General features: G+C 42.2%; 2 protein-coding genes across 2 annotated transcripts; one reads left to right on the forward strand and one right to left on the reverse strand.

Annotated features, from left to right (window-relative positions):
- Window positions 1-453: 453 nt before the first annotated feature.
- Window positions 454-18,011, reverse strand: LOC124476367 (putative nuclease HARBI1). Its single transcript, XM_047033475.1, has 3 exons — window positions 17,991-18,011; window positions 932-1,634; window positions 454-800 (listed from the first exon to the last, which is right to left on the reverse strand). The coding sequence occupies exons 2-3, from the start codon at window positions 1,467-1,469 to the stop codon at window positions 454-456; spliced, it is 885 nt and encodes a 294-aa protein (XP_046889431.1). The 5' UTR covers window positions 1,470-1,634; window positions 17,991-18,011.
- A 32-nt stretch (window positions 18,012-18,043) lies between these two features.
- LOC124476811 (proprotein convertase subtilisin/kexin type 5) lies at window positions 18,044-22,379 on the forward strand. The gene is made up of 4 exons (XM_047034194.1): window positions 18,044-18,293; window positions 21,603-21,806; window positions 21,936-22,005; window positions 22,123-22,379. Exons 1-4 carry the CDS (start codon window positions 18,261-18,263, stop codon window positions 22,206-22,208), a joined length of 393 nt encoding a protein of 130 aa, XP_046890150.1. The 5' UTR covers window positions 18,044-18,260; the 3' UTR covers window positions 22,209-22,379.
- Window positions 22,380-23,829: the final 1,450 nt, after the last annotated feature.

Below are 23,829 nucleotides of genomic sequence, written 5' to 3' on the forward strand. Positions count from 1 at the left end.
ACTTGAAAATGCAGGCGGAGAAAGAAGAGGAGAGAGAGAGGCAGGCTCTTCAAAGGGAAGAGGAGAGGGAGAGGGCAGCAGCTGCCAGAAGCGAAAAGTTCCTCTCACTTTTTGAGAAATTGGTTGAGAAAATATAATAAAATATTTTTGGGGGATTAGTAAGGTTTATGATTACTATGACAAGCCCGTTAATAATCTCCTACATTCAGCACTGACAGAACATGTTGTTTATTGCTGAGAAGGGAACACACAGCAATGCCAAAAGTCTCAAAATGAAATTGGCATTAAAAAATAGTTTATACAATACAGTAATTTACAAAAAAAGTTAAATATAACATAAAGAAACAGAGAAGAAACAAAACAAAAAATTCAATAGGCTATATAAATAATAGAACATTTTACACATTCAAAGTACCCTATTCAAAGCACCCTACCTAGCACAGTTTGTATCCCCTAAAAGTAATCATGCTCCTGCAGATATGCATGGAGTTCTGTAGGAGCAGAAAGGTGTGCAGCCAGTCTAGCCCGGAGGTTGTTGCCAGACAACTCATCCGCACAGTCCTCCGGATTGTCACCCTCTTCCTCATGCTGAGGATGGTCCACCTCTGAGATGTCGTCCACAGAGAGACAAAGGTTGTGGAGAATGCAGCAGGCAGCAACCACCTTGGGGACAAACAGAGGACGCACTTCCAAAGCCCTCAGAAAGATGGATCTCCAGCGAGTTTTCAGCATGCCGAAAGTGCGCTCAATTATGCACCTGGCTTTGGCATGGTGGCTGTTGAACCGGGCCTCAACACGTCCTGGTGGTATACATAATGGTGTAGAAATGTTATACAGTTACATTAGTTGGTAGTGTTGTTATTTACTGTGTTGTTTATGTGTTTGTGCATGTGTTGGCAACTTTGGATTTAGGTCCAGTAAATATCCCTACCAGCTATAGGCTGTCGAAACGGGGTGATGACAGCCACAGGATTCTGCAGGCATGGATATCCACCATCTCCAAGGAGGAAATAACCAGCCGGGGGATAAAGGGACTCCTTAAACATTGGAGATCTCCGCAGGACAAGGGCATCGTGGACAGAACCTGTGTTGCCAATGTACACGTCAATGAACTTTCCACTGTTGTCACAAATGCCCTGCAGGATAACCGATGGAACCGATGGCTTGCGGTTCAAGTAACTCTTTTTTTGTGGCATAGCAGGTGGACGGATTCTGATGTGGCACCCATCAATGGCTCCTGCAGCGAAGCAGAAAGCTTCATGGCCGGCTAGGTGAGCGAAACCTGCCCCCACCACCTCCATCTCATCGGCCTTGGGGAAATGGATGATGCGGTGGAGGATTGTCATCATTTCCTCTACCACGTGGTGTACAGCTCTGCACACTGTAGCCACTGGCATAGAAAAGGCATCAGATGTCACATGGTATGAAGCACCACATGCAAGCCAGTACACAAACATGTACACTTCCATCTCGTGGCTCCAACCATGCCTTTTCTTTCTCGGCAGGACCTGGACCAGCAGCTGGATGGTAGACCTGGTGAGCCTGAAGGCTGGTTTGGTGTCTTCATCTGAGAAGACTATCTTGAGGATGGGCACTTGTTTATTTATTTGAGCATTTTTCTGTGGAGTTCCATCCTATTTATAAAATAAAATGAGAGATAAAATGTTACAATTATGTTCAATAAAATGTTTTAGGCCATTATCCCACATTGTGTTGTTTATAAATGTGTATAACTAATAATATTGATGATAATAATAACACCTTATCTCATTGTGAAGTGGTTAATGGTCATTGCTATTTCTGTGTAATATTTTGTCCAAGATCATTCAAACCTTTACAACTTTATGAATTTGCCTGTGGAATTGGCCATTTGTAACCAGTGAGGCATTAACTTAATTAGATTATTGGAGTTTCCATTAAGGTTTTTAACTAAAGTAAATGGTTTTGTTACTATTCGACCACCTACATTGAGAAAGATATGTGATTGCATTTAACGATCCCTCGCCATCCTCCTCCATCTCATTTTGTCCCTCCTCCTCTGGATCAGGTGCGTCAGCTCAGCTGCCTCCTCCTCAGCTTCCAAGTAAAGTAACCCTATAGCCACTGCTACCAGTGCCCTTCTGTTTGTCTCCATAATTATCTGACTAGTCATATATATATATATTTAGTTTGTCTATATTTTACCCGTCAAATCGTTTGGGTTGACTATCTTTACCTCAGCATTTTCCCGCTGGTAGCTCGTGATATCCTTGTGAAATTCACAAGGTACCAGCGGGGAAAAGACGGATGCAACAGATTAGATAGATAAACTAGATAGGAGGTACACACACACACACACATATATATAGAGAGAGAGAGTGAGAGGAACAGACAGGGCATTTCACACGGGGGAATCATACCACTTTTAAGGTTAATAACATTTGATCATGATCCTATCAAATGAGGGAAATGACAAATACATTTTGAGTTTGTTTTTTAACTTTATTAGGTATGAGCCTATTATGTAACACAAATGCAATACACAAGCGCTATACAGCAAAAGTTTATAAAATGTTGCGCTGATAATGCCAGTGTTATCATAATGCTGCGAGTCCAGGAAAACCCTAACATCTCAATTCATTCTCCGTCCTAGCAAGACCATCCTCGCAAGGAGGCTTGCCAGAACGTTCTTCAAAGAAAGTACTTGCGTTCTCAGCGTTCTTCGGATTAATAAACAGCCATTGTCCCTCCAGCGTGTCCTGGGTTCCCCGGGGCCTCTTCCCAGTGGGACGTGCCCGGAACACCTCACCAGGGAGGCGTCCAGGAGGCATCCTAATCAGATGCCCGAGCCACCTCAGCTGGCTCCTCTCGACGCAGAGGAGCAGCGGTTCTACTCTGAGCCCCTCCCGGATGACCGAGCTTCTCACCCTATCTCTTAGGGAGAGCCCGGACACCCTGCGGAGAAAGCTAATTTCGGCCGCTTGTATTTGCGATCTCGTTCTTTCGGTCACTACCCATAGTTCGTGACCATAGGTGAGGGTAGGAACGTAGATCGACTGGTAAATAGAGAACTTCGCCTTTCGACTCAGCTCCTTCTTCACCACGACGGACCGATGCAGAGCCCGCATCACTGCGGACGCCGCACCGATCCGCCTGTCGACCTCGCGCTCCATTCTTCCCTCACTCGTGAACAAGACCCCGAGATACTTGAACTCCTCCGCTTGGTTCAGGATCTCCTCCCCGACCCGGAGATGGCACTCCACCCTTTTCCGGTCGATTACCATGGCCTCAGATTTGGAGGTGCTGATTCGCATCCCAGCCGCTTCACATTCGGTTGCGAACCGCTCCAGTGAGAGCTGAAGGTCACGGCCCGATGAAGCCAACAGGACCACATCATCCGCAAAAAGCAGCGACCCGATCCTGAGGTCACCAAACCGGACCCCCTCAACACCCTGGCTGCGCCTAGAAATTCTGTCCATATAGGTAATGAACAGGATCGGTGACATAGGGCAGCCCTGGCGGAGTCCAACCCTCACCGGAAACAAGTTCGACTTACTACCGGCAATGCGGACCAAACTCTGGCACCGGTCGTACAGGGGCCGGACAGCCCCGATCAGGGAATCCGGTACCCCGTACGCTCGGAGCACCCCCCACATGAGCCCCCGAGGGACACGGTCGAACGCCTTTTCCAAATCCACAAAACATGTGTAGACTGGTTGGGCGAACTTCCATGTACCCTCCAGGACTCCGCGGAGGATATAAAGCTGGTCCACTGTTCCACGGCCAGGACGAAAACCACATTGCTCCTCCTGAATCCGAGGTTCGACAATCCGACGGACCCTCCTCTTCAGGACCCCTGAATAGACTTTCCCAGGGAGGCTGAGGAGTGTGATCCCCCTAAAGTTAGAGCACACCCTCCGGTCCCCCTTTTTAAAGAGGGGAACCACCACCCGGTCTGCCAGTCCAGAGGCACTGTCCCCGATGTCCATGCGATGTTGCAGAGTCGTGTCAACCAAGACAGCCCTACAACATCCAGAGCCTTAAGGAACTCCGGGCGGACCTCATCCACCCCAGGGGCCCTGCCACCGCGGAACTTTTCAACCACCTCGGCGACCTCAGCCCCAGAGATAGAAGGGCCCCCCCCCGATGTCCCCAGACTCTGCCTCCACGTCGGAAAGCGTGTTGGTGGAATTAAGGAGGTCTTCGAAGTATTCCTTCCACCGATCCAGGACGTCCCCCGTCGAGGCCAGCAGCGCACCATCCCCACCGTATACAGTGTTGACAGAGCATTGCTTTCCCCTCCTGAGCCGCCGGATGGTGGTCCAGAACCTTTTTGAAGCCGTTCGGAAGTCATTCTCCATAGCCTCGCCAAACTCCTCTCATGCCCGGGTTTTTGCCTCCGCGACCGCCAAAGCCGCGTTCCGCTTGGCCTGCCGGTACACATCAGCTGCCTCTGGAGTCCTACCAGCCAATAAAGTCCGATAGGCCTCCTTCTTCAGCTTGACGGCATCCCTCACCTCCGGAGTCCACCACTGGGTCCGAGGGTTACCGCCGCGACATGCACCGACCGCCTTGCGGCCGCAGCTCCGGTCAGCCGCTTCAACAATGGAGGCCCGGAACATGGCCCATTCGGACTCAATGTCCCCGGCCCCCCCCCGAGACATGATCGAAGCTCTCCCGGAGGTGAAATCAATGAGGTGAAGAAATGCTTTCACTTAATTAAAATGAAAAAGAAATACACATTTGAGATTACATTTTCAAAAAAAAAATTCTTAAAAAGTTTGCACAGACAAGGAATTTACTTTGGCAGGAAGGTGCATACATTAAACATATAAAAGTTTTCACAGCCATTTTTCATGAAATGAGTATGTTACATTTTTTTAGGAATACTGTTTACACCGATGCAAAACAATTTACTGTAAAATCGCTTGACTTATCTCTTCTCTTGATAACAGGATGTATAATGTTGTGGAGAAGGACTGGTTGGGACTGTAGCCCAATGCTGGACCTTTAAAGAAAATGGGGTAAGTATACTTTAAATCTATAAGAATATCATGTCACTAATTCTTCCAAGTTGTCATCTGACATCTGTTTTTGGATTAAGTTTATTTGTTTTAATATCAATATGCTAATACTATGTACATAAACTACATTCCAATTCTGTACAGATTATCCTACCACCATCACACGGCCTAGCACTGTGTCCCTGGGAAATGATTAAGTGATAAATGGCCGTTTATAACAGTTACAATAATTGTATGAGCCATGGCAACCCTAAAGGCTATTTTTTGAAGCAAAAGCATGACTTAAAACTTTTGCATCACCAAATGCCATACCCCTAGGTGTCAACTCTGGTCTGGTGGAGGAGGGCCCAGAAAAACAGATGGCAGCCAGGCAAGTGCAAATATAAGACACTCAAAAAAATACTCAAACCATTGCCAACTCATTGTAAGGCATACCTTGGTTGTTTGTGATCATGGGGGAAACATATTTGTCCAAACAACAAATTTTGTCATACAAATGCTTTGTATACCCCGTTTAGCTGGACCATCTTGGGCAAAGACCATTCAAGGTGACGTTTGTTATTCACATCAATGTTACAGCTAATCTAGAAGAACCACAGTGTATGCCAATCATGCAAACTCTTGTAAACTCGTTTTACTTGTCCTCAATTACAGACACATTACAGGATATGCTCCGGAAGATGGAGACGTTGGAGGAGAGCCCGCGAGAGGCTCTCCTACTCAGGCGACTACAGGGCAGACACACTGAAGAGGTGCCAGTGACCTACAGGTGGCCCAAACACAGGCTGAACTCCAAGACCTTGAGGAGTGCCTTAAGGTGCTGGAGTTCCAAAAAAGAGTGGTAAGTGTTTGGAGATGCCATGAACTATGGCTTATACGCAGCGTTCAAATGGTGCTGACAATAAGTTCATGACTTCTAATTGCAGACGCTGTGATGAAGTGGAAGACGGAACTGGGAGAGAAGGCTGTGGAGCTCGTCATAGCGGAGACACTCAAACACGCCCCATTCAAAACAAGCCAGTTGAATGGATCAAGATTGCAGCTTCCATATCCAACCTTTCACATGGCTATGTGACAAAAAACTAGAATCCCATATTTTTTTGATGATGTATATTATTTTAGATGTGATTTTTTATGACTTGTATAGCCCCTTTCACACATGCAATTATGTTGATAGGACACAAACTTTTTTGTGCTTCATTGTCAGGGCCAACAGACAGGACCTGTAGTGGGGACTGGCAGAAGATTTTAAATCACTGTTTGGCACTTTGTTTGAAATAAAATGACTGAATGTTACATGGTAATGCTGCATTGTTTATGATTAGCTTGAGCTACACATCACACAAACATAGTCCTCCTAAAGTTGGCTACCATGTAGCCTATTATACAAAAACAAGTAGCATTTGGGGCGAATGAGGTCTGCATATGAACCGCTCCAATATAAGCAGTAACATTTTGAAAAATAGGTTACTTAGCGTCGCAGTTACGTACTGGCAACGTTACAAAATTACATTGCTAGGAAGTCGGGGTTACGGACTGGCAACGTCACAAAATTACGTCGCCAAAGATGTTGCGGCAACGAATGTTTGGTCATCGAATGACGTTGCGGCAACGTAAGGGCAACGTAACTGTGTTAGCTGGGATGTACCCTTGGAACAATCAGAGGCTTTGGAGCACAAAGTCTGACATCACTGTGCATTGGAGCAGTGCCATGGAGAAGTATTGTACGTGTCCCCTTCCTGATTCATCCATGGGAAGATCTGCAAAACTGAACAACTCAGAACTAGACAACACTGTGCTTCCTTCTGGCTGTAACAAAGCATCCATTGTCCTACTTCTACCCCACACCCTTCTCTCTTTCTCTCTGCCCCCCCCCCTCTCTCAAAGACAGAAGTGGCCATATCTCCACCACTGCCCCCTCCAAGCCTTCAAATTGACTATACACCAACTTGCTGCTGGAAGCCATATTGTCACTTTACATCTCATTGATGTGTTGCGCACAGTCAGCCCATATGCAGGGAGTGAGCGCTAGTGTCTATTAAGCCATAATGCATCACATTAATATTTGAACTTTACCTAGATTTATGCTGCAATTGTATTCAGTAAAGTGTGTCACAATTATAATCATTCACAACATAGATGAGTGGGATCTGCATGGCTGATATCTAATTAATAATAAACACAGAATCCTCAAACTCTAGAAATTGTATTGCAATCTCACACAAATCAGCTTTCTGTTAAACTCTAGGCTTAACCACAAGCCCAGACAACTTAAGTTCAGAGATGATAAAGCACCTTCCCTCATTATTGCCTCCCTACCTCAATGCCTCAGAATCTCTTGGGTATATAGACCAGACTAGGGTTCCAACAAACAGGCATAGACACACAGCTGTGCAGGAGCCACTTCCCTTGTAGATGAATCTGGCCTTCCTGTTGGTTGTTAGTGAGGACTCACAGCTGATCTTACATAATTGTAACTATACACTGTAGTTGGACACTACATGTCTATATATTCAAATCTATACATTTATTTCTATACTCTGGGCTCTCAAATTGTATAAAAAGTTTGCCGTGAGATTACCATAACTGTCAACGTAAAAATGGGGGTGGGGATGTTTTCTGATTGGCATTTAACTCTGTATAACTAGAAAAAACTATCCTCTCAGTATGTCCGCACCTCATTCATTAAGAGGGACAAGTTATCTCTTATTTCTCAGTGGGAGAAATGGTTGAAATGCGTGAGTCTCAAGGCAAATGCGTAATACTGTTCATGAGGATTTTCGAGATCGATAAAGATTCAAAATGTTTGAATTAATATGGTTTAGCGGCATACAGTTTATGAAATATAATATAGAATGTTACATCTACACAATTTAATATCAGTGCAGTGACAATGTTTTTGTTCGGAGGGTACAATCATGTAAATAGTTACACAGCTGAGCTACACAGCTAGGAACCCAGAGGTAATTTAAAGATGTTCGTTGAAGCAACTTCCTGTCAATCTTTTCATGCCAGCTGAAAGTTATTACTTAAGAAGCTTAATCATTGCTAAATTATGTCATGAGCACATGACAGGAAACTGGTTGACTTTCTCAGAGACAGGCTTATAATAATTGCCTACAGATTGAAAGATGGACGGGGGACATACTAGTAGTGCTTTTTGCACTTTCCAGAAACCTCGATGATGTGTGCAGATTGGATATAGATGTCTCCTCAGCTGGTCTCTTGTCAAACGCATTGAATGACCACATGTACTATGCTACTGCATACAGTACCTCCTGTCCACCAGATGTCCTCTTACAGAGCAGGAGAGATCAAAATCCACCCTGCCATAGGGGACAAAAACACACAAAGGATGGAGCAGTGTTCCTACCTTGGATCGAGGGGGGGGGGGGGGGGGGGGGGTGTTTGCTGGTGATGTTTTTAATACATCACCTGGTAAGTGACATTTAACTCTGTATAACTCGGCAGAAAACGTCCTTCCGTATGCCTGCGCCTCGTCCATTAATTGTATATAGCGGGACAAGGCTGTTGCCTGAGAGCGTGCGAAATGGTTGAACGAATGCATGAGACTTGAGAGCCCTGATGTTTAACTGTGGTACTGTACACTACAGTATTTCTATAAATCTTTCCTTTTAACCCTAGTGTTCAGATTTCATATTATTTCACATCATATATCACAGTTAATTTTTGTAGTATGTCTGTGGATGTATGAAACCACAAATGTGCAACATCAAATAGCCAGGTCATAATTTAAATTAAATAAATCCTCAAAAAACGTGTGATGCCACGGTTTGGAATGAAAAGTAGAAAACAGGACAGAGTAACACGGGGGATAACGCTCATTAAAAAAAAGTAGTTAAGGCGGCACTGCAGGCATGTGTTGCTATCCTGTATGGAGTTATCAGACCTTGAGAGGATACCAGAAATGTGACAAGAACAGTAGAAAGGGTGAATGACCTTGGCATTGTTGCATGACTGAGTTTAATTTAACACTTGATGAGCAGTATGACACAGCACTGATATTCTGGAAATGAAACAAAGGCCAGGCACACCGAGAAGAGTTGAAGCATTTATCAATGTTTATGAAAATGAATGAGGTACAATACCCTCTGTGTTTATGAACAATAAAACCCAATAGGAATTTTCTTGAAATGAAACAACATTCAGATGCTTTTATAACACAACTGTAAACCTGTAGAGCAAATTCATAAAAAATCCAACCATTAAACTGAATACAATCAAATGAGTGCTTCTGATTACAGGAAATAAGAGGCAACAAAGGGACAGGTAGCAGGGGGCAGGACTAGTTTGGGTACAGGATGGGGCATGAAAGTGGCAAGAGGGTGCCTTCGTGTGCCTAGTGAGTCTCACAGGAAAAATATGACACTGGCAGATGTCTCTAGTGGTGAGCCTGTTCCCAGACTCGACACCGGACAAGTGAATTAGCACAAACTCAATTAGGTAACACAACAGTGGTAGCATCCCTATCTCTGGATGGCAAGAGGGGAGAGAGGTATGACTGTCACATACAACAAAGCAAACAGTGGCACAAATGAAATGTAATGTTCAGCTAAGGACATTGTGTAACATGGTAAAAGTGGAAGGCCATGCTAACTAAAAAAACATGCTTTTGTGTGAGTGTGAAAAACTCAGAATTCACCGTACACCTCCAGAGCACAGGCGTGGGATCGTAGGAATGATAGGACTACAGCACTACACATGGAAAGATTCAGTCTAGAGGTTGTAAACAATATTTCCGCTTTGCAAAGTTTATCGCACTTGTCCAACCTTAATCAAAGCCTTTCCTGTCCTCTTGCATTCCTGTCTGTAGAGCAGGGGTGTCGAGCTCCGGTCCTCGAGGGCCGCTGTCCTGCATGTTTTAGATGTTTCCCTGATCCAGCTCACCTGATTCGAATGAATGGTCGTTATAACAACCCTTTTAATTGAATCAGGTGTGTTGGAGCAGGGAAACATCTAAAACATGCAGGACAGCGGCCCTCGAGGACCGGAGTTCGACACCCCTGCTGTAGAGGTTATGTTTAGATGTTTTAGGGAGGAGCCTTCTCTTATTCAAAGTATGAACTGAATTCCAGTAAGGTAAGAAGGAGATCAAAACGCTGAAAGGATATTTCATCTATGACCTTGTGGGGTTCATCCGACCAGTCTTTGGATTCCAACCACAACATTAATCCAAGACATATTTATGATTTTATGCCTTTCAAGTTCCTCTAATAAATCCCTCCGTATCCAGATCCTCACGAGCATTGCTACCTAAAGCTGATTTTGAACATCAGTTCGCGTAATCCTAATGTCTTATAAACACGTAATAGGAGTTTTCATGCGAACTACATTACGGTGGCCCTGAAGTGCAAATCACACCCCCTAATATGAGTACATCCCCCAAATTAAAACACTCCCCGGCAACACGAGTCAACTCCCCCCGAATCGGATGACTTGTTCACCTCCCCCCAATACAAAAACACGCTCCCCCAAATGGAAAACGATATTACATTAACTCAAAAACACATTACATTAACTCTGAACGGAAAGGGTAGGTACTACAGTTTAGCGCTGATTGGATGCAGTAGGCTAACTAACAAGAAATAAGAAATTGATCGACAGAAGCACATAATGCAATAGCCTGACAGAGTTACGTGCACCAGGACATTTATTTGGGTATCGAAGCATGTAGCATAGGCTGCGTATGCAAAAGCATAAATTGCGTGTTAAACGTAAACATCGATAGCCAAACAACTAGTCCACGTAACTCTGTCATTATCATGAACTTGATCGTTCTGGTTGGAAGGAAAGAGGAAACATTAATGTTTACAATTCAGAGTCATGACACTACTCTTTATTTTAATCAGGGTAATTCCTATGAAATAATCTCAGATATGCTGTTAACGTTTCACAATATAAGTAGTTTATGCGCACGCTAAAAATGCAGTTGAAGGAAGCAGGACTTTTCAGAAGAAAAAACTAATAGTCCACTACAGAAGAACTAAATGCCACAATGACAGAGTAACGACCAGGGGTGCGTTTCCCGAAAGCATCGTAAGCCTAAATTGATCGTAGAGTCCATCGTACGATGGATCTTAGTTGTACGGGCCGTTTCCCGAAACCATCGTAGCTAAAGAGGCACTTGAAAATCGTCGTAGATCAACGAGAGCTCCAGACCAGTCGTAGATCGCTAAGTGCATCGTAGCTAAAGAGACTCAGTGGAGACACGCGTAGGCCGACCATGAAAACTACATTAAACTCATGCTGAAAGTTACTTCCGATGGAAAATAAGATTATTTTGGTCCTCTTTGTACACCAGTTACGCTGGAACTGGGATATTTCTTAGTGAACCATACAAGTTTAACTGCCGAAAAAATATCAGGATCCGGTTTATCCTCAAGTAAATTTAGGTTACACAAAATAATTTGATTTAGTGGGTTAGGCGCATGCAATGAAGGTATTTAAAAAACAAATGTCAGTCTTATTCAAAATACTATAACATTGAAATATGGCTGTTGTAATGTGCAATAGAAACTAGAAATGCATTAAAGTAACGCTTTTACGAGTACAATAACACAACAACAATTGAACATTGAAGATGTTTATTAGAATTATAGGGCTGGTAGCACGCCAAGCCCGGTGGATGAAGAGGCTGGTGGCAGAGCCGACCCTGATGTTAGGAGATGGTGGCGCCCAGGAAATGGAAAGACTCCACAGGGTTGACTAGGAAGTCACACAGGGTGAAGGGGCTGGGAGGGAGTGAAAACTCGTACGAAAATCATAAAAGCCATTGAAGATAGCCTAAGTCCTGCACTTCAGACTTGTCCCCTCTGATATGGGGAATTGGATGTGGTCTGGGATGTGGCAAAGTAATGCAGTTGTGACAGCCTGCACAGATCTTGACACTGAGGCCTTGGCGAGCCCATGTCCATCTCCAATAACCTCCAGAAAACTGCCAATGGCATAGAACCTTAACACTGCCAGTAGTTGGGTTACAGGGGTCAGTGCAAAGGACTTCCTTGTTAGCCTCTGCAGGTCTGCTTCTATGTGGTTCAGGAGCATCATGATGTCATCTGACATCTTACACTCATAATGAGTATAATTGATCAACCATCAATTAAAGTAGAGTTGATTATTCATGTCAGAAACAATGATTCCATGTTAAAGACATGGGGTATTCATTACTTATGTGTTTGTCATTTGTCACAATGTCATTTGTGGCCAATATGTGATAATTATGAGATTGCAAACATGGTCTTGGGAAGCTGTTGGCCTATGCAAGATTGTAGATATAGTCAGCACTAGAAAATAAGACGGTAAATATGAGGATTGAGATGCTTGTATTTGTACATTGAATTGTTTAGGATGCTAGCTGGGACATGCCATGTGTGATACCATTCATATGCATGGTTTTTAACCTTGTAGTTCAATCAAGTAGTAAATATAGGACTCATATATATATGCCTATGGAAAGTGGAGTACCAAGAAGAGTTAAAAACCAAGGCACAAGTAATATGAGAAATAGTTGTTTTATGGGAGTTTGTTCTCCCTGCTCCTGCTCCTCACATGGATCTATAAGGTAAACATGTAAGGATTGGACAGGCAACACTGAATATATGATACAATACACAATTCAGCCTTTACTTAATTTAAATAAACATTGTATGCTTTAGGCTTAAGGTCACTTAAGGTAACCTAAATGTGACACTACCTTGTTGATTGGGCAGAAGAATAGGCACAGAAATGGAGGGCCTTGTGAACTTAATCTCTTCAAACAAAAGCTTCCTCACCTCAATTTGGAGACGAGCCCACTTAATTTCCAAGACCTCCTATTGGTATTTAGCATCCTGTGTCGCTGATTGCAAGGTCCTAACATCGGTGTAAAACTCAGATGCAGCATAGTTTGCACGTTCACCTTATTGTCTTTACCTTCATGTAGCATCACATTGAAAAGTACTCAAATAAGTAGCCTATAATAAATTTAAAGTTTTCTGTAGCTACAGAAAAGACTTTTGTGTACCGTAATTCGTCAAATATTTTGGTTAACGTTTTAATTTTAAAGTCTTCAAGTTGCGTCAGAAGAATCACATTTCAGTACAATGGACAGCGTCTTGTTAAGTGCAACTTAAGAGATACGTACGATGGTTCTCCTTACGAGCATGTTCGGGAAACGCACGTAAGAAATAACGATGGATCGTTATTTTCATCGTAGAGAACCCTCGTAACAGCTACGATCCATCGTTATCGGGAAACGCACCCCAGGATAGTTGTTTGGCGGAAGCGTGTTTTTGTATTGGGGGGAGTTGAACAAGTCATCCGATTTGGGGGGAGTTGACTCGTATTCGGAGGGAGAGTTTTCATTTGGGGGATGTACTCATATTAAGGGGTGCGATTTGCACTTCAGGGCCACCGTACTACATACATGTAGGTCAAGCTCCCTTGATTATTTACTATCCACTTCTTAGTCCACCACCTCTCTATTAAATAGAGCCCGATTGGGAAAACTCAACAATTTAGTCACTCTTCCACTCTCTCCCTTTAGCCATCTGGCTAAAGGGCCCCGTTTAGCACAACCTTCTGGCCTCTAGCTGACCTCTGTGTGCCTGCAGACTGAACACATAACATTGCTTCCCCACCTGTGGAAAGGCCTGATGAGCATGGCCCACTTCAAAGCACTGTGCGGTGATTGAGTCGTGATTGCCATGGGCCACTTGGCTTATTTCATCTCATCTCAAGGACCAAACTTTTGGGGAGTGAAGCTAATCCAATCACATGACATTTTTTTGAAAGGCAGAGAAGTGTTTAGCTGCTCATGCCATTCGATGAAGGCTTTTAGACTATTAATCTATAGAGGTAATATGGGACAACAGTACATTCTACCCTGACAAAATAATTCAGGCTTCAACAGGGTATTCAAGCACATTGACACATTCCAGCATTCACAGCAGCGCGTTTATGACTGTCAACAGAAAAGGCATTTTCAGAGACATATTGCCACAGTGACAAGAAAGCCCAACTGGGCTGAACTACAGCAGTCAGACGGTCTGTTTTTCTGTAGCTAAGTGTCACTGATGGGGACTGTGTTAATTGTGGTAAGTAATCAGGTGCCAGACACTCTCCACAGGAGGACAGTAGCTAAAGGACAGAGGCCCAGTGTGGCTGAGGGCCTCTGTACTGCCAGCCAGGGGTGCAACCCCTGTAGAGATTTGGCTTGATTGTTCCATCTGTCTTCCAATCACTGTCAAGTGTCAGTAAGCCATCTCACACATATTCCAGCTCTGTCTTTTTGGATTTGTAATGGTCTGACAAAATTCATTTTATAATCCACAATCGTATGAAGCCAATCTAAGTACAACTCTAAAGTGAAAACAAAGGCTATATTCTGTCATTTTTGGTATTGAAGATTACTTTTAAAGTAATTTATAACTATACCAGACATCCATCCGTCTGTCTGTTTGTCTGGAGTCAGCCATCATCAAGGGGACTAAAGTACAGCACAAAACCAAAACTAAAAGTCAAGCACAGATTTGAATCAATAATAATCTTTTGTCACATTGCTATTTGTAGCATCAACAGTTGAGCATACTGAATTATAATTTCATCATCACTGTCATATTGACACTGAGCCTAATACAGCCTATGACAAAAACTATAAACTACAATCTCGCTTTACTGTCATTCACAATCTAATTTACATCCTATGATGTAACATATTCCAGACAGCAGTCCTATGTTATACATAGTTTTAAGCTCTTGGAGAGCTATCCCCCTCCAAGTATTTTCAGAATAGGATAGCTACAATTGAAAGCCTTCCAATGAAACAATATTTACACAATATAAATGTATCACTGTATTGACATTGCATACTCAATTCATTATTTTCATTTCATGAGGAAACTTATCATTCGAAACCTACATATTGAAATGGAAACTGTACAGTGTCACGTTCTTAAAAATACAGGTGCACCTGCGCCAGTTCGACAGTGGTTTATTATATAAAACCACACAGTTTCTGAAATAATGAATTCCAACCTTAGCGTCTTAATTCCGGTCATTACTCCGCATCTTGATGTTTACAAATAATAGTTCAGTAGTGTGCTATTTCCTTCTGGCTTATTTCTAAGCACCCACTCTGACTGCCGATAACTTGTCATTTTCTTGTCTTAATTCGAGAGGCGGTTAGAACCGAAACTGTACTGTCCTGTAGCTAGTGGTCCAGGACAGTGTAGCTAGTGGTCCGGACCAGCGCCTCCACTGGTACATGACAGTAGCTAGTGGTCCAGGACAGCGCCTCCGCTGGCACAGGACAGTAGCTAGTGGTCCAGGACAGCGCCTCCACTGGTACATGACAGTAGCTAGTGGTCCAGGACAGCGCCTCCGCTGGCACAGGACAGTGGTACGTGACAGCGCCTTCACTGGTACATGACAGTTACTGTTCTGTTGATAGTGGTACGCAACTGTCTCGTAACAGTTGCATTGGTTGTCTTGCAGCATTTTTATTGACTGTCGCATAACATTTTAGAATGGGAGAACAGGCTATAAACTTTTATTTTCAAAATAGTTAAACTCAAAGATCAAAAAATCAAAAAAAGTTCAAAAAAGTTAAACTGTCTCTAAACCATACTTGACGTGTCGCTACAAGCTTACCATACAAAGTAGTCAATTTTTACATTGTGTGTAATGTAAAGCAGACTGTTACGTATTGACTTAGTAAAAACGTATTTTACTCAAACTGAATGCACATGAGCCACCGCCGGAGACGTTATTATTGCATTATTGTTATCAGCGCCTCCTAGTGACGGCGTGTATATCATTTATTTTAATAATTAAAGTCAACATAGGCTATAGGTTACCTACATTTTGCAGTCAAGGGGTGTCATTTATTGACATTGTTCTTCATATGGAAATAATGAAGAATTATGTTTTCTTTATTATTTTAAAGACAAAATGAAATATGAATGTGTTTATAATAACAAGGTTTGAGTATTTTCATTTTCCAATACACTGTTAAATTGCAGTTCCCTGTCAGTCAACACAGCCAGGTTACATTAGTTTTCTTTGTTTACAAGCATTTCTCTCAATAAAAAAAAAATCAACACATACCATTAATATTTTCAATGAAAATAGATGTATTTGAAAACATAAATAATACAATTCAAAACACTTTTTGTACATGTACAAAACACTGTAGGACACTATATGTTCACTCAAACACAGTTCCTGAGGCAAGGCACATCTCAGCCATGTACCGGCAAACGCTGTCGTTCTTTCTGATGATGTGGATGGTGAACTTAACAAAGACATCAACAATTGAAATGCTCATCAAAAACAACGGTAACAGGACAGCGGGGATTTGTGCTCTTACAAATCGCCACACTTCTATGGACTAATATACCATTTGTGATAAAACGATATCATACAGTCAAATAGCCTATCTAATTTGCCTATCTTTTGACCTTATTTCAAAACCAAATTGATTGTTAAAATCTGAAATCAGAATCAGAAAATGTCGCCTTACCCGCCATTGATTGCACCAACACTAAAATAAAATGTTCTAGAACTAAGGGCCAACTCTGGTTGAAACCAGCTCTGGTTTAAACCAATTAACTTAGAGACACACTGTCACAAGACAACAGGATACGCTATGTGAGTGTTGCGAGACAGTTAAAATAGCCTTCTTTAACATTATAGCCATAGGCTTGAACTTTTTAAACAAAACAGTTCCTAAGATATAAGACAGATCTTTCTGAATCCTGTGTGTTTTGTTAAGTGGATACTGAAACAATTGTAGCCTACTTTTTTATATTTACATAAACAGATTTATGTGTAATATACAATTAATAGACGTTTAAATTCAGTTACTCTGAGTAAAATACGTTTTTACTAAGTCAATACGTAACAGTCTGTTACGTATTGGTTTAGAGACAGTTTAACTTATATTTTGAAAATAAAAGTTTATAGCCTGTTCTCCCATTCTAAAATGTTATACGACAGTCAACAAAAATGCTGCAAGACAACCAATGCTACTGTTACGAGACAGTTGCGTACCACTATCAACAGAACAGTAACTGTCATGTACCAGTGGTTAATAGACGTTTAAATTCAGTTACTCTGAGTAAAATACGTTTTTACTAAGTCAATACGTAACAGTCTGTTACGTATTGGTACGTAACAGTCTGTTACGTATTGGTTTAGAGACAGTTTAACTTATATTTTGAAAATAAAAGTTTATAGCCTGTTCTCCCATTCTAAAATGTTATACGACAGTCAACAAAAATGCTGCAAGACAACCAATGCAACTTTTACGAGACAGTTGCGTAACACTATCAACAGAACAGTAACTGTCATGTACCAGTGGAGGCGCTGTCCTGGACCACTGGAGGCGCTGTCCTGGACCACTGGAGGCGCTGGTCCGGACCACTAGCTACACTGTCCTGGACCACTAGCTACACTGTCCTGGACCACTAGCTACACTGTCCTGGACCACTAGCTACAGGACAGTACAGTTTCGGTTCTAACCGCTACTGCTTAATTCTCCGCTGCAGGAGAAGAACGAAGTCACGCCTTTTCAGAGCTCTACCGTAGAGTGACGTCAATTCACGTCAGGATACGCCCTCGTCGGAAATGTCTGATAACTAAATGTCTTGCCCTGACTACTGAAAGGTCTACAAAGTAACATACAATTGCTGAAGATAACGTTTGATGGCTGACTTTGAAATTATGGAATTGTTGAAATTCTGCCATTTCTGCACGGCTTTTATTATTTGTCCATCCAGCGGATGGTCTGAAAGGCTGCTGTTGCCGAGGGGACAGCTAACGTTTCTTTAATGTAACTCACAACTCACAATACATAATGTCCAATGACAGATTAGGTACCATTTCTTGCAATATACTTAATTAATAACATATACTCGTAAAACATTTCACCTGCACAAGGACAACCACAATATATATTTACTAGGCTAACTCATTGACCAGTCCTACCTCATCGAACTCGTCCAGCAAGTTTTGTATAGCATGCCTTCTGGTGGCAGGAGTAAAAAAAAAACGTGCTTTTGGAGGACGCGGACAGTGCATCTGTAAACTTCCTACTACGAATTAAAAAGTCGCCATGAAGACTTTAGCGTTGTTAATATTTTTACTGCGTTGGATACATTCGTAGCAAACCTACATTGCTTGCTTGTACAAGTGGACAGTTCGCCGTTAATAACCAGTGCGTTCTCTGTCACCCCACCTGCACAGAGTGTGACGGGCATGAGCTCTTCGATTGCACGTCTTGTGGTGTTGGTAAGGATTCATCTTCTTATAGCGTCTTGTCACACTTAATATAGCATCTATAAATAGGGAGAGTTGAAGTGTCAATGTGCAGACTTTAGGCAATTGAATAGGCCCTTTAATACAATGTTTTTCGTTTATATTGTGAACAAGTAAAAATCATAGCTTGGAAGAAGGGGCCAGACTTCTTCATAACAATACATTGTTTTTTGAGGTAATTCATTGTAAGTCTGGTTTACATAGTTATTTCATGTGTCATATGATGTTTTTCATTTAGAGGTATCTGGAAAATACAATCCAGTGTGCTTGAACGCCAGCTTCTTGATTTCTCTCTGTATAGGACACTATCGTAGCCTGATTTGTGACTGCCCTTACAAAAAAGAAGTATATTAAAGTATACTATAAGTATACTAAAATATGGATAGTACACTTTTAGTTCACTTTTGATATACTTTTAAGAAGAATGCTTAGAAAATAGTTCACTTTTAATATACTTTTAAGAAGTATACTTAGAAAATAGTTAACTTTTAATTTACTTTTAAGTATGCTCTGAAAATAGTTCACTTTTGATATACTTTTAAAGAGTATACTTAGAAAATAGTTCACTTTTGATATACTTTTAGGAAGTATGCTTAGAAACAGAAAATGGTATACATTTCTTCTGGAGTAGATGTACGTTTTCTATTATTATACAGCAAAAGCAGTCAAAATAATTTTAAAGTACATTACAGGTTACATTTTTTGATCCATTTCATTCTAATTATTCATGTCTATGAAAATCTATTATGCATTGCACATTGAATCTTTTTTTGTTACTGAAGCTGTAACCTTAATTATTGCCAAAACATTCTGAAGCCCCATACTCTTATACTAATAATTATCAATTGGAGTATTAATGGGAAAAAAATGAAAAAGCTACTTGAGAATTTGAAGGTTATACTGCCAAACTAACTGAAGAACGAAATAACGACGTGAAATAATGAAGATAGTGTGGCTCATTGGCTAGTCAATTCCCATGATGCAAGGCAGTAAATAGTGTAAAAAATTGCTGATAAGTTTGCAGTTTGTTCGAAATACAAATGTAAATTCATGAATTTCGTTTTTTAAATGTGTCTGCTTAGAATGTTGTGTGTTGTTGCGTGGTAATTGTCATTGTTGTGCTGGTTTGCCATTGTAACCATGAGTTAAATGACTGTTACGTTTCATGAGAAGAGCTGGATTCGGAAATTGATGATGACTGCATAGTAAGTAGCTTCTTTCAGAATCTGCAGTTTGATTTAGTGAGGGGCCCCGTTCTCGCCATGTGATGAAAGATCTGAGGCGTCTGAAGGGGCCCTAAACATTTTTATTTAATAGTAAGTCATAGTAAAATTATATTTATAAAGTTTACTTCTTGAGGTACTTACATTAATTGAAAGTGCACTTGAAAGTATTGCAAAGTATACTTTGAGGCTCTTTAGGAAGTGTACTTCATGAACTGAAAGTGCACTACACAGGTTACTTTAGAGTATTCCAAGGTATACTTTTAAGTACTTTAGGAAGTATACTTTATGAACTGAAAGTGCACTACACAGGTGACTTTAGAGTATTCCAAAGTGTACTTTGAAGTACTTTAGGAAGTATACTTGATGAACTGAAAGTGCACTACACAGGTTACTTTACAGTATTCAAAAGTAAACCTTAAAATACACTATTAGTGTACTTTAAAGTGCACTAAATGACCTAAAAAGTGGGCCAATTTAGTTTACTTAGTTTACTTACTTACAAAAATAGTATATAAATAAGTACACTGCTAGTATACTTTAAGTAACATGATAATAGTATACTTTTTATACTAAGTATACTTATAAAATAAACTTGAAGTATACTTCTTTTCTGTAAGGGTGCACAGCTGCCACAGTCAAACAAATACACTCATTAATCCAAATCCAGACAGAGCGTCTTGCCACAAAGCAAGGTTGTTTAATGGTTACCAACAGTGTGCAAAACCCTCTGATTTATCTTTCCACACTTGTTAAGATGAAAATACATTTTACATTTACTCATTTAGCAGACGCTCTTACCCAGAGCGACTTACAGTAAGTACAGGGACATTCCCCCTGAGGCAAGTAGGGTGAAGTGCCTTGCCCAAGGACACAGAGTCATTTGGCGGGGCGGGGAATCGATCCGGCAACCTTCTGATTAGTAGCCCGACTCCCTCACCGCTCAGCCATCTGACTCCAGAACAATAACCAGTGGTTGCTGACTATGTTTTGTTTGTGTTATAGTATAACACAAAGATATAATTTCTCATGTTCCAACTGTAAACATAAGATTGAAATCATGGTGTGATTACTTCCTGAGCCTCTTCTGTGAAACCTGACCATGTCAGAAGGGAGTCTATGTCTGTGTCTACTACCGCGCACTTTATGAAGTACACTGCAATGCAGTGCCCTGCAAAACAGTGCACTTACATATTCAGTGCACTCGACAAATGGAACACTTACGTTAAACACATGGTGGAAGTGACGGACGCAAATCTGCTCGCCACACCCGCAAAACCTGCCAAAATGAACGCGCTTCTCCACTCAAGTGGAAAAAGCTGCCGAAAGGGCTCCTCCTTTTCCGCTACATAGCCAAAATGGCGCCCGTTTAGGGCGAGTAGTGTCCATCGTTGTACACTGTTTTTTTGGACCGTTTGCAGTGCGCCATCCGGGTACTTTCAGTGCACTGAATTCTTCTGGTTTTGTGAGTGAAGCGCCCTAAGCACTGAAAGTCAGTGCTCGAAGTGCACAAGTGCGCGGTAGTAGACACAGCTATTGTCAAGCCACGGTTTAGTGATACTACTGTCACAGCTCACAGGAGTTCGCTTCCTCCCACAATATCCTTCAATGGGTGTGTGTGAGAGAGACAGATAAGCAGAGACAGAGAGAGAAAGAAAGGGACAAAGAAAGGGAGAGAGAGAGGTGGCGGTCTAGGGAGGAAAGTGGCTGGAGGGCCTCTTCTCCTGTCTCCCATGTTCTCGCTGCTGCAAGGTGTAGATGTGACAAGGCTGTAACTCAGCAGCAGTTCTGAGACCAGCCCCAGGTGGATGAGCTGAGCGCGAGGCAGGTGCCAGTGCATACATCAGTGGGCTAAGACACACAACAGTGTTTGCCCACAGCTCTGATTCGCTGTTGATTGCCCTTGATTACATCTGTATGTTACAACAGTAACATCAGTCAATCTTCCCAATGAGATATTTACTGTCAGTAGAGCTTTGTGGTGAATGCATTCCTGGTCAGTAGAGGAAGAGGAGGGATCTTTACGTAAACCGGTGTCGTGTACCTGTACTCCTCACAGATGAAGACGGACATGAGCGCTTCCTCCACCAAGGTCACTGTCAGACATACTGCCCCAGTGGACTCTACCCTGACAGGGCTCACTATGCCTGCCTGCCCTGCATCACCAACTGTGAGCTCTGCACTGATGGCAGCATTTGTGCCAAATGCAGGGAACACTACAGGCTTCAGAATGGAGTCTGCCAGACAGCCTTTTGTGATATGGGTAAGTTAACAAGAGGGAGATGTGAGAGGAAGAGGAAGAACAAATGCAGAGGATTAGCCTAGTGCTCTTAGGAACCCTATGCTGTGTGTAAGTGAGTGCTAACTGGTGCTCTGTGTCTCCATATTCCAGGCCAAGGTTCAGGATCCTGAAACAGGAGAATGTCTCGACTGTGAGTTGGGCTGTAAAACGTGTTCCACAGGTAATTCACAGGTCTCCTGGCTATCATCCCTCAATGGAAGTGGGTATCGCCTAGATCTATACCCCCCATCTCCCTGGCTTGATTTTAACTCTTCACTCTTTGTCTTTCTTCACACAGAAGACCCTGAGATCTGCAACAGCTGCATAGAAAGTTTCTTTCTGCAAGTGTACTTGTCTCAGTCATCAATCTCTTCTGTAGTCTAGTAGCCTGCTCTGTCATCTCCCCACTGCCTCTGTAGTAAGATAACCTCCAGTGTCAGCAGCTATATCAAATGATGGAATGGATGGTGAAACACGTTGAGCATGATCAGGAGACATCCTTAATCTCTGTGTATATTTTTAGAATTGGGTCCAATAATAAAAGTACTTTACTTCCAGACCGTCAAGGCTTTTAACATTGTAAATGATAAATGGTAAGTACTATGAATAATTGTTATGCTCTGATTGAGTTTTCCTAGGCTGCCTTGAATCTCTCCTCTTTGAACATAATTTACTCAGTCTGATATTTTCCAACACAAAATTAAAACCTAACCAAACCTACACCTTCATATGTATACCATGATCAGATACATTAATATAGCAAAACAGGGACATTTATGTGTCAGCTTTTTGTCTTACCTGCTCCAACCTATTCACATAGATCCAGATTTACAAAGGCTGCAGTGGAAGAACAAATCTTCAATTGAGCTTCTCTTCCCCATGTTTAGGCCCCCTGTTGCCGAATCAAGTTTCCTTGTGCACAGAGTCATGCACTGTTACCTGAGCCGTAGGTTTAGCAAAGAAGGTGAACCTGCTTCAGACCTCTCTCACACACACACACACACGCACTTCTACTCACACACCACTCGCACCCCCACACACTCTCTCTCACACACGCGTTTATTTGTTCCAGCCAATGTGTCTAGAGAGTTATGGTGTTGTTGTAGAGGTTCAATGCCTGGCCAAAGCAGGTGCATTATTGTTGGGTGGACTCTTTTCCGCAATGTATTGTTATTGTTCTTTCACAGGTGAGGCTGAACATGGCATCTTCTGCAACCATCAGTGTAACTTTGCATTTTGATGGCCTTTGCATATTCCATTCCCCTTCTGCACAAAGGACTGTTATCCTCTTAGAATGTCAGTGTACGTGAAACCTGTGGCAAAGTCACCGATGATTTAGGCTTTCTCCTCATTTGAACTCAGAGTGAAGATGTGAAAGAAACTCCTGGGGTTGGAAATGCTGATGCTGTCTCCTAGGTGAACGAGCAGACTGATCAATGATGGTGCACTTCTACACAGCCATCATTGAGTCATCCTGACCTCCTCTATCACCGTCTGGTACGCTGCTGCCACTGCCAAGGACAAGAGCAGACTGCAGCGTATCATCCTGCCTGGCCCCCCAATGGTGGAACCAGCTCCCCACTTCCATCAGGGACACCGACTGTCTCCCCACCTTCAAAAAAAGGCTCAAGACGCACTTGTTCCGGGAGTACAACGGCACTTAGGAATGCTTGGCTAGACCTGTTGTTAGTTTCCTCCAGGATCACAATGACTCTTATTGAGTGACTTGTTGCTCCTGTGGGTTAGTTATAACGAAGTTAAGTCTTGTACTTACTGTGAAATGTTGCTCTTGTAGGTTAGTTATAACGAAGTTAAGTCTTGTACTTGCCGTGAAATATTTTTACTATTGATTGTTCTTCCACAGGTACAGTCCTGCACTTTTTGTGGTTCATGTTGTTTTAATTTGTAAACTTGTTTAACTGCATGCTGTTATGGGTCTTCCCTTTTGGCACTTGTTTAGTTTTTTCACAATGTATGCTTCATGTTTTGGCTGCTTGCAATGTTT

Source organism: Hypomesus transpacificus, chromosome 14, assembly GCF_021917145.1.
Source record: "Hypomesus transpacificus isolate Combined female chromosome 14, fHypTra1, whole genome shotgun sequence".
NCBI classification, from domain to species: domain Eukaryota; kingdom Metazoa; phylum Chordata; class Actinopteri; order Osmeriformes; family Osmeridae; genus Hypomesus; species Hypomesus transpacificus.

Coding starts and splice junctions, on each gene's coding strand:
- LOC124476367 (XM_047033475.1), bottom strand. CDS start 1,469: ATGGAAGTGTACATGTTTGTGTACTGGCTTGCATGTGGTGCTTCATAC. Junction 801..931: donor GTTTCGACAGCCTATAGCTG/GTAGGGATATTT, acceptor GTATACCACCAG/GACGTGTTGAGGCCCGGTTC.
- LOC124476811 (XM_047034194.1), top strand. CDS start 18,261: ATGAGCTCTTCGATTGCACGTCTTGTGGTGTTG. Junction 18,294..21,602: donor TTGCACGTCTTGTGGTGTTG/GTAAGGATTCAT, acceptor TACTCCTCACAG/ATGAAGACGGACATGAGCGC. Junction 21,807..21,935: donor GACAGCCTTTTGTGATATGG/GTAAGTTAACAA, acceptor TCCATATTCCAG/GCCAAGGTTCAGGATCCTGA.